Source organism: Staurois parvus, unplaced genomic scaffold (assembly GCF_062004578.1).
Source record: "Staurois parvus isolate SC_StPar_1 unplaced genomic scaffold, SC_StPar_1.0 ptg000303l, whole genome shotgun sequence".
NCBI classification, from domain to species: Eukaryota; Metazoa; Chordata; class Amphibia; order Anura; family Ranidae; genus Staurois; species Staurois parvus.
Genome location: NW_028318099.1, coordinates 11,669,103 through 11,683,273, shown reverse-complemented (window position 1 = coordinate 11,683,273; position 14,171 = coordinate 11,669,103). Strand labels below are relative to the sequence as shown.

At 40.2% G+C, this 14,171-nt stretch overlaps 1 protein-coding gene across 7 annotated transcripts in view; it reads left to right on the top strand.

Annotated features, from left to right (window-relative positions):
• Positions 1-13,448, top strand: part of ATE1 (arginyltransferase 1) — a 136,789-nt gene extending 123,341 nt beyond the window's left edge. For all 7 annotated transcript variants that reach the window (XM_089683236.1, XM_089683239.1, XM_089683241.1 and 4 more), the window contains 2 exons: positions 9,873-9,993; positions 10,970-13,448. In XM_089683236.1, coding sequence (XP_089539362.1) covers positions 9,873-9,993; positions 10,970-11,148 — 300 coding nt within the window. In that variant the 3' untranslated portion in view covers positions 11,149-13,448. The remainder of the gene's footprint in view (positions 1-9,872; positions 9,994-10,969) is intronic.
• The last annotated feature ends 723 nt before the right edge of the window (positions 13,449-14,171 follow it).

Sequence of the window (14,171 nt, the reverse complement as noted above, 5' to 3'; positions counted from 1 at the left end):
TATTCATGAGGGTTAGAGAAGAAACCTATCAGGCAGGGTGTTAAGGGTGAACCCATTTTACCATGGAGGAATTGCACCACTTGGAACCAGTAATCATGAATATTGGGGTTTGGAGAGTGTGCTGTAATTATAGATATCTGAAGAGCATGTGATTGGGAAGGGAAAACTCCTCATTCAACGCCTGAAACGACTTGAGATCAGCTCTTGTGAACACCTGAGATAGATATGATGCCCCTGGAAACCCAAAGAAATTAGTCCAGGATTGTTAAGAGTTCAGATAGTTGAGCATTAAACCAAGGGGGAGTATGGGCATGGACAGCGGGCGGTACGTCATGCTATGGCGACCACAGGGTTCACATGCACCCCGCACTCTTCGAAGTATAACCTGTAAGAGATGGGTAGCAAAGTGGGCCACAGAGCGAATGACCAATGCCAGGTATTTCTGTTTGTCCTGCTTGACAAAATAGAAAAAATGGGATAGCTTGGAGGCTAAATATTATAAATTAAAGTCAGAGCAATCCCTCCAAGGGAAGCCAGGTTTTTTTTAATGCTTGCCAGGGTAGTTTATTGGAGTGGACCCCCAAAAGAAAGAATTAAGGATGGAGTCAATAAGGCTAATACATTTAAGGGGGGGTGTATACAGGGGCGTGCCAAAGCAAGTGTAGTATTTTTGGGAGCAGAATCCTTTTAATTAAGTTAATATTTCCCATAATTCCTAAGAGAAGACCGCTCCAGACCTGGGTCTTAAGTTTAATAAGGGTAAACGGGTTCAATATTAAGGACTATGTAGTCAGCGGTGTAATGGTTCTGCGCATTAGGCACATGAAAGCTGTAGACGAAATCCATCTTGTTCAGGTCACAAGTCTTCCATGCCATTTAGTCATAAGAGAGAAATGGCCACAGTGACCTTTTCCTCACTCCCCCTCCCTCCTCCTTTCAGCTCATACAATCCACAAAATCGTAGTTGCTGGCAGACACCCCTTAGCAGCCTGGTGATAGAACAAGCAGGTTCTAACCCCCAATATGCATTGCAGGGCCCATAAAATGTCTAACGTACCCGAACCAGAAAGTTACCAGACATTGGGTTATAAATACCTTAGTTGGAAATCAGGAGAATACACATTCCTGATGGACTGGTTATCAGCCAAGACTCTAAAACTTCAGCATATTTCATAGCTCATGAAATAATGCCAGCACCGCCAGAATTTAGACATATTCCCCTTCATCAGTTATTGGGTAGCAGTGTGCACTCTCCAGCGCTCCAGGAATCAACTGCCGAAGTGAAGCCAGGGGAACCAAGGCAAAAAGGTGGCCTATGGATAGATTTCGGGGATGCCGCTCTCCTCAGACAGGGAAATCAACAACTGGAAAAAGAGCAAACAGGTGGCGCAAACATCTAGTGCATTATCCAAGGTTTATTAGAAAGTAGAAAAGACGAAAACCTATTCACAGACATAGCATGTTTGTAAAGCTAAGTATGGAAATCAAAATGACCAGTGGGCAGGATAGTTCGGATGTCAGTGTGGTCCACTTCTGACACGTTTCGGGGATGAGTCCCTTTCCTCAGAGCTAGTAGGAACCCAAACACCCCTATGCAGAAGGTACCAGAGTGGATTATGCCTCCACACCCCTGCTATGAGAAATAGATATCCGAGACCTGTCACATCTGTATCCATTTTAACACTAATTTCATGCTGGACAATAATCTGCATGGTTAGCAGACTGTAAATGATAAGAAATCTGAATACTTATAAGAAACTGTATTTGGGACTTTGTCATGGTATCTGTCAACACCCCTTTGATACCACAGAAAAAGGAAATATCAGGACCTTTTGACAGCTCTCATTTAACATCAACCAAGGTACACCTACCTAGACATGAGAGAGCCACTGTACTGCTTTTGCTTGATCAATTAGACTTTGCTAGAACCAAGGGATTTTCAACTACTTTTTTTTTCTGTTACTTTATTGTCTTAGTTTCCTTGTAACACTTTTTTTCTGTAAATCTTCTATTTTGCACCATGTTTTACCTTTTTCACTATTAGGCCGTATTTGGAAAAGTGTTGAATTGCTTTTAATGCAAACTAAAAAATCCCTGTCTCTTGAAGAGTGCTACTTGATATGATAAATCTCTGCAACATGCACAGTCATCACAGATGGGTATGTTCAGACATTTATTCTAAAATAATAGTTGTTAGTGCTAAGATTGTGAGTTTCCTGCTTCTCGGTAAAAACTTGTGGTGGCATTTAAAGGGTAAATTGCTTAACTTAACCCAGTGACAATCGCTCTCAGGCTCCTGGCTCCCAAACTGTAGTCCTGCAAGCTGGAAAATCTTTGTGCAGGGTGCAACTGAGTGGCATTGTAATGTAAGTGACAGCGTGATGTGAGATTGGCCAGTCCTTTGTCACGAGTTGATGAGAAGGGCAGGGATCGGGCACTGCGTTTGTCACAAGCTGGAGAGCAAGAAAATTGGACCCCCAAGTATAGAATGACGCTAACTCTGGCAAGAGGCAAAGAAGAGCGGGGTCAGCGCATGCTGAAGCGCACAGAGCGCAGAAATCGACAACTGTCTGCAGAGGCAATAGCTAAAAACTTCCAAACTTCATCTGGCCTACCGATTAGTACAACAATAGTGCATAGAGAGCTTCATGGAATGGGTTTCCAGGCCGAGCAGCTCCATCCAAGCCTTACATCACCAAGTGTAATGCAAAGCATTGGATACTATGGTGTAAAGCACGCTGTCACTGGACTCTAGAGCAGTGGAGACATAGCATGCTTTTCTGTCTAGCAATCCAATGGACGTGTTTGGGTTTGGCAGTTTCCAGGAGAACAGTACTTGCCTGTCTGCATTGTGCCAAGTGTAAAATTGGTGGAGGAGGGATTTTGGTGTGGGGCTGTTTTTCAGGGTTTGGGCTTGGCCCCTTAGTTCTAGTGAAGGGAACTCTTAAGGCATCAGCATACCAAGACATTTTGGATAATGTCATGCTCCCAACTCATGGCCATCCCTGTTCCAACATGACTGCGTACCAGTGCACAAAGCAAGGTCCATAAAGACATGGATGAGCGAGTTTGTGCAGGCCAGTCAAGTTTCTTCACCCCAGAGTCCTGACCTCAACCCGATAGAACACCTTTGGGATGAATTAGAGCGGAGACTGCGAGCCAGGCCTTCTTACCTGACATCAGTGCCTGACCTCACAAATGCGTTTCTGGAAGAATGGTCAAACATTCCCATAGACACACTCCTAAACCTTGTGGACAGCCTTCCCAGAAGAGTTGAAGCTGTTATAGCTGCAAAGGGGGGGCCAACACAATATTGAATCCCACGGACAAAGAATGGGATGCCATTAAAGTTCATGTGCCTGTAAAGGCAGGCGTCCCAATACTTTTGGCAATATTGTGTATATTTAACTGTAATGATAGCTAATAAGCTAGACATTCATGATCAGTATTAATGTTATTGATTTTGCTCCTTCCAGATTTCATTACCCTGAAAGTATTTAAGATTTTGTGTGTGAAAAATAAATATTTGTCAAAAAGCAAACTGTCTATGAAGCTGCAGATGGAAATTGCCACTATCAAGCAGCATGTTACTTTTAACGGGTCAGCCTTGTACTGCCTTGTAACTAGCATGTAGCTTTAGAGCCACCGAAAAGTAGTTTCCATCTGAGGCTCCTTGCATGGTTGTTTGTATCATTAGTCCCTTTGAATTATACATTCATGCAGTTGTCAAAATATCTTTTGACAATAATTGTGAAAAGCATTTAGGTGCTTGTGTATTAAAGCGATGACTTGATGCAGATTGTGCACTCTCATAAATAGTGATGCAGGCACCTAGTCATGGTCTATAGTAGTGGAGCACTCTTGTACATGTTCTGATTTTCCAGTGTTGGCTCAGTCTTTCGTTGTTAATGTGAATCTGAGCTCTTCCTATACAATGCAAAGCATAAGGTATACTTTGAAGCCAGCACCAACAGCAGCCTATACTTAATTTCCCTTAACTCCTCTGCTCTGTTTGCCAAGAAAAAATGGAATCCTGTGGAATAGAAGCCTAAAGTCAATCTAGCAGAGCATACATAAAGCATAGTACTCTCTCCCTGCCTCCATGTGCTAGGGCTGGTGCCTGAGCACACAATTGCTGAGCACCATGCTGTCACGAAGGATAAAGGGGAGTGAGTCACATGCTTTGCCCTTTATGGACAAAGCAACAATTGTCTTTAAAGAGGACTTCCAGGTATGGATTTCATACATACAGCAGTTACATTGGTCCAGCTTGGACCAATGTAACTTTGCAAATACCATACCTGACTGATGCCCCTTGTAAGCTGGAAATCACTGAAGTAGACTACTCCAGTGATCTCCACTTGCTTCCAGGTCCCATACCAAGCAGTTGCCATACTGCATTGTGAACACAGAAAGTCGGCCACTTGGTATGGGAGCCATTCAGAGAATGCTTTGCATTTTCTGAATTAATGCAAAGTATTCTCTGATTGGACACATGGAGAATGTGACAGGACCGCCCTGACCCGCCTCTCCACCTCGTCCATTCTAAATGGTGCACATTCCGTGCCAACCCAAAAGCAAGTGGAGATCACTGGAGAAGTGGTGCCTACTATAGTGATTTCCAACTTTCATGGGCATTTCCCAGGTATTTATGCATAGTTACATTGGTTCAGGCTGGACCTGTATAAAATATACATACCTGGAATTCCTCTTTAAGGCCCACACTTTTGTTCAAGTGGGTGCAAAATGATCATTCCCTAGCAGTACGCTGACTTGCCACAAAACTGTAAAATCAATCACGTGTTAGAGTTCTTGATATCTATAGCAATCAAGCAGCTTTCAAGCATTATTTTTGCATTGTAGGTGTGCCAAGTGACGAGAAGGCTCTCTAGGTAACAAGTATGCTTTTCCCTTCATATGCAAGGCCTGTGATGTATGGCCAAGCTTATGATATTCATCTGGGATAATAAAGGAATTTGGTACACATTCCATACTTTGAATGGTTCATCAAATGAGATCAATTTTAAATAGTCTGTCTCTCTCATGACCCCGCAGACCTATTCCCTTCTGAGGTGTTTCTGTCTACTGATGGCATTTAAGGGTAAGGTTTGTTTATGCAGCGTGGCTTCTCTTAAACTGCAAAGCTGCCTTAATACTCTTTTAATAAAATCTCAACAGGGGTTATCTTCAGCAACAGATTGCAGATGTGAATGCAAGAGCAGAGTGTGTGTTTAACCCCTGTACGAGGTTGTGCAGACTCCACTGTGTTAAATCTCCCCATTGTTACCAGCTGATTTCATTGCAGCCCTTTCCTAGATGGGATATGACAGAACAAACAACATTTCAGACCCTACAACAAATCCCATCCAGTGTTCACTTTGAAATGTCTCCAGAAGGCAGGGTGGGGGAAGGGGTGGGGGTCAGCACTGCTGTCTGCTTCTGATGTTGTCGTGCCGGGGCTTGTTGTATATGTGCCAATATTTGGGCTACATGGCAATACTTAAAAAGGCTTTTCAGTTACCAAACTAAATTAGTTGACGGTGGTTTCCTGTGTCAACTTAACCGCCCAGGCCTGGAACTCGAGTCCTTCTTTGTATACGATTATCCCGCAACATCATTTTAGACATCTGTAGCTGCAAATTGGCACCTCACAATACAATATCGGCCTCCTCTCACAGAGTGACTATGCATGGCTTAACTTTTGCAAGTTGTGTATGAAAATCGACTTGTACGGACATCAACTCATCTCCAAGCTTTAGCTTTGCTTGTTAAAGGAAAGAAAGAGAAAACAGCCATTTTTTGGTGCTTCTAAATGATTACATATGTTCTAATAAGAACTGCCCTAGTTAACTTTCTTAGGCAGTCTGTATCCATTAATAATGGCAGCCATATTTATATGAGCACTGAAAAGTAACATAGTGAAGGAGTGAATCCGAGTCAACATAGTACAACATAGTCGTAGACTGACTAATTATATGTAAAGGCAAAGCATTTTTAAATTTTGGATAGAGTGGGGAAGGGTTATACCCTCTGTCAGGATTACATTTCTGTTTGTGTCCCCACTGAGGAGATTTACTTCTGTCACCGCTGAGAGATCCCCTGCTTTTAGGAGTTACCCTCTCATTTCCTGATGCATCTTCAAGATGGGGTGAAGGGAAATCTCTCAGTGAACACAGGCTGAAAAAAATAGCAAGATATGGGTTATGACCTGTGTTTACTCTGTTGAAAAAAAAATTGTGCCTTTACAAACTCTTTAATGTCTGTTGACCTGCATTCCAAACACTATACACTGCATTCTTGGAGGGTCCGATGTTTGATTTAAGTGATTTAAGCACTTTAAAGAACTTTGCCTACCTAGGAAAAATGTATGACAATACATCTGGTGGAAACGAGCCCTAAGATTTTCTTTCAGACTCTGATAAAGGAAGCCCTATATTATTATTATTATACAGTATTTATAAAGCGCCAATAGTTCGCTCAGCGCTGTACATTACAAAGGGGGACAGAACAATACCAATACAATGCAAAACATGAGGGGATCGAGGGTCCTGCTCTTTCGAGCTTACAATCTAGTATAGCTGGTCGTACACTAGTAGATTTTGTAACGTTCGTAGGAACATTTGTAAGAAAATTCTCAGTATATTCGATTACTTGATGAATGTTGTTCGAAAGTACGTTAAAATGTTGTTTGCTTTTAATATTTGATTTTGGAATGAATGGACTTTCTGGAATAAAAAACAGCACTTTTAGAAATTTGATCATTTAAGAAAAAAAATTCCATTGTGTGCCTTTTGAATTTTATCATTGTTGCAGTCTAAAATGACCGCTGTTTTGACCCCACTAATGATTAGAACATTAAGCTAACATTCTTAAAACAAAAACAACAACAAAAAGTTCTACTAGTTTATGGCCAGCTTGTGTCTTTTTTGTTGGCTTATAACATGGCAAATTGACATTTGAAAGTAGAAGTCCGGTAACATTAACCTTCAGTTTTTAAAATTAAAATAACAAACATTTTATACTTACCTGCTGTGTGCAATGAATTTGCACAGAGCAACCCCAATCCTTCTCTTCTGGGGTCCCCCGCCGGTGCTCCAGGCTCCTCTTCTGCAGTGAGTGCCCCCCTGAAAAGCCACTTTTCATGGTGGCACCCATGTGGGCTTGCTCTCAAGCCGCCCTGTCTGCATCTATTGACATAGACCAGGTGGCATGGCACCACCCCCCAGCATATGTTTGACAGTAGCAGGTGCCAATGGCTCTCGCTGCTATCAATCTGTTCATTGAGGAGGGAGATCAAGCTTGGGTAATAATAAGGGGGGTCCTGCAGAATGCATTAAGGTAAAAATCCTTAAGGCTTTAGAACTACATTAAATCTGCTGTTGCCCCTTTTCTACACCCTGCATTAACTACCTGTAAAGATGTGAAGAAGAGGAAAGATCTGTATGCTTACCTATTCTGAGGTTGGGTCGGTCAGATAATGTCAGCTTCAGTGAAAAGGAAAGATGGCCAACAAGGGCTGCAGTGCCTATGCAGTAACACCACCCATAGACCTTCTATGGGGCATCTGTTGATAGGTGTCCTTCTTTTCCCCTAAAGCCTTCCCAGAGGAGTTGAAGCCGTTATAGCTGCAAAGGGTGGGCCAACTCAATATTGAACCCTATGGACTAAAACTGGGATGCCATGAAAGTTCATGTGCGTATAAAGGCAGGCATCCCAATACTTTTGGCAATGTAGTGTATCACCTCCTCACCACCTGATTTAAACCCATAATTGCCGTGTAATGCATGTGATTGCGACACGGTAGTATGGCAATTAGAGGTTTAAATCAGAATAGGTAACTATAGACTTCTTTCCTCTACATGGTAGTTAGTTTGGTGTTTAGAAGTGGGGTGGGGGCAGGTTTAAGTTTAGATAGGATTTGACTGGACTTTTACTTTGAGCCCCAGTAAAATAAACTAAGATGGATCCCCTACAATTCGAGCACATCTAGAATGCAGTAAATACTGTATGTTACAAATTCCTGCTCTGAAATTGGCTCTGTGATCAACGCTCTATTACAGCAGAAATTGCCCAGCATGAACTACAGATGCATTTTTGGTTCTAGGTGACTATAGGCATAGAACATAGCAGACTAATGTTTGTGTTCTGTGATATTAAGGGTGTACACCAAACTAAAGGATTGCATTGACTCGCTAATGTGTCCTTGGTTGTCCTTGCAGTCATTTACTTTCATGACCAGGATGTATCTGTTTTATTTATAGCACATGTAAACATTTTTAAGGAATTTCTCTTATCTATTTCTGTGTACTCAAATCCCTTTTTAATTCCTTTTGATCATCAGCACAGTGTTCTTAAGGATGAGCTATACTTGCAAGTGAGAAAGCAGACATCCAATGTGTGATAAGTCTCTATTGGCACTGTAATTAGTCTTTTCCGGCTGTTAACTAGAATAATCCTTAACTTCCATGCAAAGGGTTAGTAGGTGGCATGCAAATGCTATCTGTGTTTGCTACACAGATAAATATTGATAAGCAAGACAAAAACCAGCTACTTCCTGGCAGGGAAGAATCATAGATAACTTACAGTATAATTAGGAGCTGACACTCAGGTGAGTACACACAACTACATTGGCACTGTGGTTTGGGATTGAAAACTGTCATGTGCCAACTGGAAACTAAGCTGTGTTTTTAGTTTTAGTACAATTTTCCTTGACATATCCTCTCACCACCTTAAACAAACTTTGCTGAAAGTGGGCAGCTACGCTCAAATTGAAGCAAAACAACTCTTTGTCTTTGCCTGTTCAGCATTACTGGTTAAAGGACCAGTAAACCTGGGGAGCATGCTAGGAAAATCATCCACTAATACATAGTTTAATGACTTTGTAATTAAAAAAGTACAAATAAAAGGTATCCCTGCAAAGAAGGTACTGTAAATATTTCTTTCCCTGCCTGTGCTGCTAAACACTGCTCAATGTACCCCTTAAAAAACCAACAAAGATGTGCAAAAGCACTTTAGACCCGGGAATTTTGAGAGTAATCAATGCACAGTACTAACACAAATGTATATAAAATGAATCCTTTGTTACATGCAGTGATTAAAACCTGGATAAAAAACAAAAACAAAGAATGCACCAGCACAGAACACGTACTGTACATATAAAGATATTCCTTCTTTGTACATATTGCAACATACAAACATATAGTTTGTGATTGGAGAACCAGCGACAAAAACTGAAGAAAATCATAGTCTCAGCGCATTTTGTGTTTGGTGTTACCAGCAGGGTGTCTAAAAATCATTAAATAATGTAATAAGTGAATAATTCCAAAAATTTAACCAAAGAGGAGAGAAAAAAGGAGGGGATTACTAGTAATCAAAATATTCCACTAATAGGCCCTACCTATTAGTGGAATATTTGAATTACCGGTAACCCCCCTTTATCTTCTCCTGTTACATTTTTGGATTTATTTACAGATTTTCAGACACCCTGCTGGTTACATCAAACTCCTGATGAAGTGAACTGTCCCTGATGAAACATTCCCAGAAGTGCCGGTTCTGCAGTACGATTTATCTTCATGAGAAAAGTGCTTGCCAGTGTAGGCATAGTGATCAGTAGGTATTTACCTACTTCTTTTCAGCAATAGCTTTTTTGGCCACACTGGTGCGTTGCGGTTTGGCCACAGTACAGATGTATGCAGGGTTTAGGTGCATTTTACACGTTTTTATTCTTGGTCCTATTGACTTCTATTAGGTTACGCAATTTTGACACATTTTATGAATATACTATTCCATATTAATCTGTACATAATCAATCAAAAACAACCCAAGTTGCAAACCTTTTGAGTTTTCTTCTAATGACATTTTTTCCTTTCTAGGGCCAGTATAAGCCATCTCAGCTGCTTTGCCCTGAGAGCTACTTGTGGGTGCCTATAGAGAAATGTATACCTCTGCTTGAATGCACAAAATACTCCCGCTTCAACAGCAACCCTGAAGAAAGTGAGTGCCTTTTTGTACAGTCACTTGGCATTTTATTTTATCCTTTGAGGTAGTTTTCATATAATTTAGGTGTCGTGGGGGGTTTTTTTGGCTGTCAGTGTCGCATGTGATAGAATTGAGAATACTCCATATTGTTTTTTCTTTCATTTAGTGGCTTTCACTGTTGTGCAGAAGGTGGTTTCTGAAAAACAGCTGTGCCCCAGATGTTTTGGTAAAAACATGTCTGATCGAAGCAGATCAAAATCAAAATTTTCTTTGTCTATCAGAGACGTAACAGACTCCTCTATTTATGTCACTGTTCCTTCCACCCAGATGTTCCAAAAAGTCACTTCTTAACAACTTTCTTGAGGCACCCAACCTGTTTCATCTCACAAACCATATTCAGACAATGGTAGGATATGCTAGCAGACTTGTAGAGTTATGGAGTGAAGCAGAGAGCAGTGATTAGGGGTTAGCTGTCCCCTTGGCATAATTTTTCCCAAAATAAACAGTTTCTAATTATTTATTTTTTTTATTTTAAAACATGACATTTCTGCTTATGGTTTATTTCTCAACAATAACAAAATTATGCCCAGTTTTTTTTAATAATAGCAGTGCAAAGGCTGTAGGAGAATTTGGTAGTGTTTCAGCTCTAGGTAAAAATTTGGATCAGTCTTTAGTAGATTTTAGTTTTTCCTTAAGCAAAGATGATGTATAAAAAGCCGTAACTCCTGGTAAGCAGCTTATTCTTCACTGCAACTGGATGCTTGGAGGTGATTTCAAATTGGTTGATATAAATTTCTGCACTAAATTATTTACAATCCCTTTTTAAATAAAGTATTGTTAGCTAGTTAAAAATTGGTGACTTCATGTTTTTCTGTGAAAAGTGAAATGGGACTCCATGCCACAGTTGTGCACATCACAGATGACCTAGAAGTGAGCCGGTTGGTGGGAATCACCACTCTAAAATATTGCCTTTTTTTTTTCCATTTCACAGGGGACAAAGACCACTTGACAGAACTGGGCCGGGTTCGAGTCCTCCACAAACGTACAGTGATGCCTTATAGCATATACAAGAAGAAACGCAAGGGACCAAACGATGAGACTACTGTTAAACAATATGCCAGCTTCGTTGGCCAAACCTGTGCTGAGCGCATGTTACTATACCGCAGCTGAGAGCCCAGAGCATTTATGATCTTTAAAAGGACTGATGTTGTAGGAAGACTGCATGTTATTATTATTGGCAATCTGGGAATTAATTCACCAGTTTGGTATGAGTGAGAGAGAGCTGGATCTGTCAGTTCTCCATAGCTCAATCATGTTCCACCCTAAATTGTAGTGTATAGGAGAACTATGCAATGGGTTTTCAAAATCATTCTACGCTCAGTTATGTTTATCTTTTGTTTTATTTAAGAGCAACTCCAGCAGGACAAAAATGACAATATTGTCCTGTTATGTGCACTGCTTCTTTCTTTTAAATATGAGTTTTATAGGTCCCTATCCCTAAGGTTCTAGGTCAGTTACCACCAGCTGAAACATTTGCAATCATCAGTGTCCAGAGGTGTCTACTGATGAAATACAATGCATGGTCTGTAATGGGAATGTGTGCACAAAAGTGGCTGATGCCAATGAATGGCTTCTGCAGTTGTTATAGGACAAAACTTGATTTGCATAATTTTTGTTTTTGCCAACTCTGCACCCATAAACAATAAGAAGATACAGGTAAAAAAAGGTGATTGTGCAGCTTTAATTTTATTCTCAGTGGAACAGGCAAATACCTTTTTAAGTCCAGTTTTATATTCATCCAAACAAAAATATTTCTGCATTATGTTTCATGACAGAATGAACCATTCTTTTTCGCAAAAAACAGTGCTGCCAGTTCTTTGTGTGTTCAGGCCTTGGGGGCTGAAGGGGGAGTTGTTTAGGCAGCTTATTGGTGAAGGAGAGAGCAAGGAAGGCCCCCCTCAATGTGATGATGTCCATCCAATGTCTTGCATGCCGGGGGATTAGACAGTAAACTGCAGTGAAAATAGCGTCATCCTGCTGGCTATCCACTCTGACCAGCGTAAAATCAGCAGTGTTTGGATGGAATTAGAAATATTTCAGCAGGGAAAATGTATTTCAAATGTGCATTTAGCTGTTTGCCTGGAGGTCCGCTTTAATTCCCCTTTCTGGTGTTTGATAACAGACATTGGTTCTGAGTTCCTTCTTTGCTTGCAGTATTTTAGGCAAGACGTGCTAGTATGTAAATTGTCTTCAGTTTATTTTTGTGTGAACACCATTGATTCAGTTATCCTTAATTTTGTGCATCCCTTGTGTTTGGCAGTAGTCCTGCCCAAAGAAGAAGCGACAATCACCAAAAATGTGTTTTTTTCTGCCCTCAACTGCTTACACAAAGGGACACTTTATCTCCCTGGGTACACAAACCAGTAAATGAGTAGGTTTTTTAAGTAACTTTCTGCTGTCTTCATTAAATGGGGAAACACTATCTTTCCAGGAGTTAAACAGTAGCTGAATGCTTCTTGGCTGGGTTTTAGTGGTTTTGTTGAGCGAAGCTTCAGCACTATGTTAATTTTTTGGGGTTAGACCAAAAAAAACCCACATTTGTTTAGAAGTGCAGATGAATTCTAGAATTGATAATGATTGCCATGCAAAACTCCTGGGATGATATGGATAGGTAAATGTAAAGATGGACAGACCCTCCATGGTTAAAACTATATAGGTCCTCAACTTCAGCCAAGGCTTCACCAAAATATCTTGTGGCTTCCCTTTTTAATATTGGTGAGGTCATCACTGACTGAACCCATATTTTCATTGTTTAAAAAAAATGCTTTTGTCAAGTGTTGTTTTGTACTTCCATTCACCTGTTCAGCTGAAAACCCACCTATGTTGTGGAAAAAGCTTACAGGACCGTCAAAGCTAAAGAGCATGAGTACAGTGATGTGAACTACCTCCATGGAAAAGAATGTGCTTTCCTTTCCCCATGTGCTGCAGTTTCAGTGAGAGAAGAGGTGCATAGTACAATTGAAACTGAAAAGATGAAAGTTGGACCTAAGTGATTAGAATTAGGCATTAGGCCTAGGACTAGTCAACCTGTCACTTTGAAATCTTGCCATAAATTTCCATGAAAATCCCATCATGACTGCTAACTTAAACATGAGGGAGTCCCTTGCCACCCTTCGTGCCTCTATAACGTGTGTGCTATGTCAAACAATGCCAGTCTGTAACCTTATGATGTGTAAATGTTTGAGATTTATGTATTCGCCACAACAATGTTTTTTATTTAGCATCTCTTCATGAAAATGTGTCCTGTCAAGAATCTGAGTTTTGTTTACGGAACAAACTTTGTGGTTTGATGATGTGTATAACCAATGAAAGGGAGGCTAAACAGTCTGTTTTCTCATTCTGTTTACTTTTCTGTCAGTTTAATTTATGTTACTGTATTTTTCTGTATGTGATTAAAGAGACATTGCAAATGTTTTTTCTTTTTATCACAATTAAAAAAAAAAATTCTGTGTTCTATTGTTTTGTGTTTTGCTGGCTAGGCAATTTTTGATTGCTGCCCATCAGCAAAGATAACAAGGTGTAGCACAGATATATAATTACAGATTTTAAAAGTGTTTGCTTTGTCAGTTGCAGAATTTACAAAAAAGTAATCTGTCATGATAAGAGTATGAAAGCTACACTTATGTGTGAAAGTGAATGTCTATGGCCTTTATACTAATTCTTGAATCACTACATAATGTCTTATTTTAACTCCTGAACCCAGATTTACCCCTTCCTCTGAGAACATTTCCATAGCCCTTTTCCAACCAGACCAAATGTAAGGCTGGCCATACATTATACAATTTTCTTGAGAATTTTTGTTTTGATTTACCAAAAGCCATATAATATGAGGTCAAACCTAAACACTTTCAATTATATCCAGTTGGGCAGGCCCTTGCAATACATAGTTGAAGGTAAATCTAAAAGACATTGGACAGAAATTTGTAAGAAAATTGTAAGTGTATGGCCAGCCTAAGAGTGTCCATATGCATCTGTTATTTAGACAATAACCTTCTGAGTAATTTGCTGATGTAATTTGTATATTCATTTATAAGGTTTCCATTTTTCCTCCATTTTAAAATGCATGTAAGCCCAAACAATTAAAATGTAACTAAAGTGAAAACTTTTTTTCTAGTTTTGGATGGAGTGGAGAG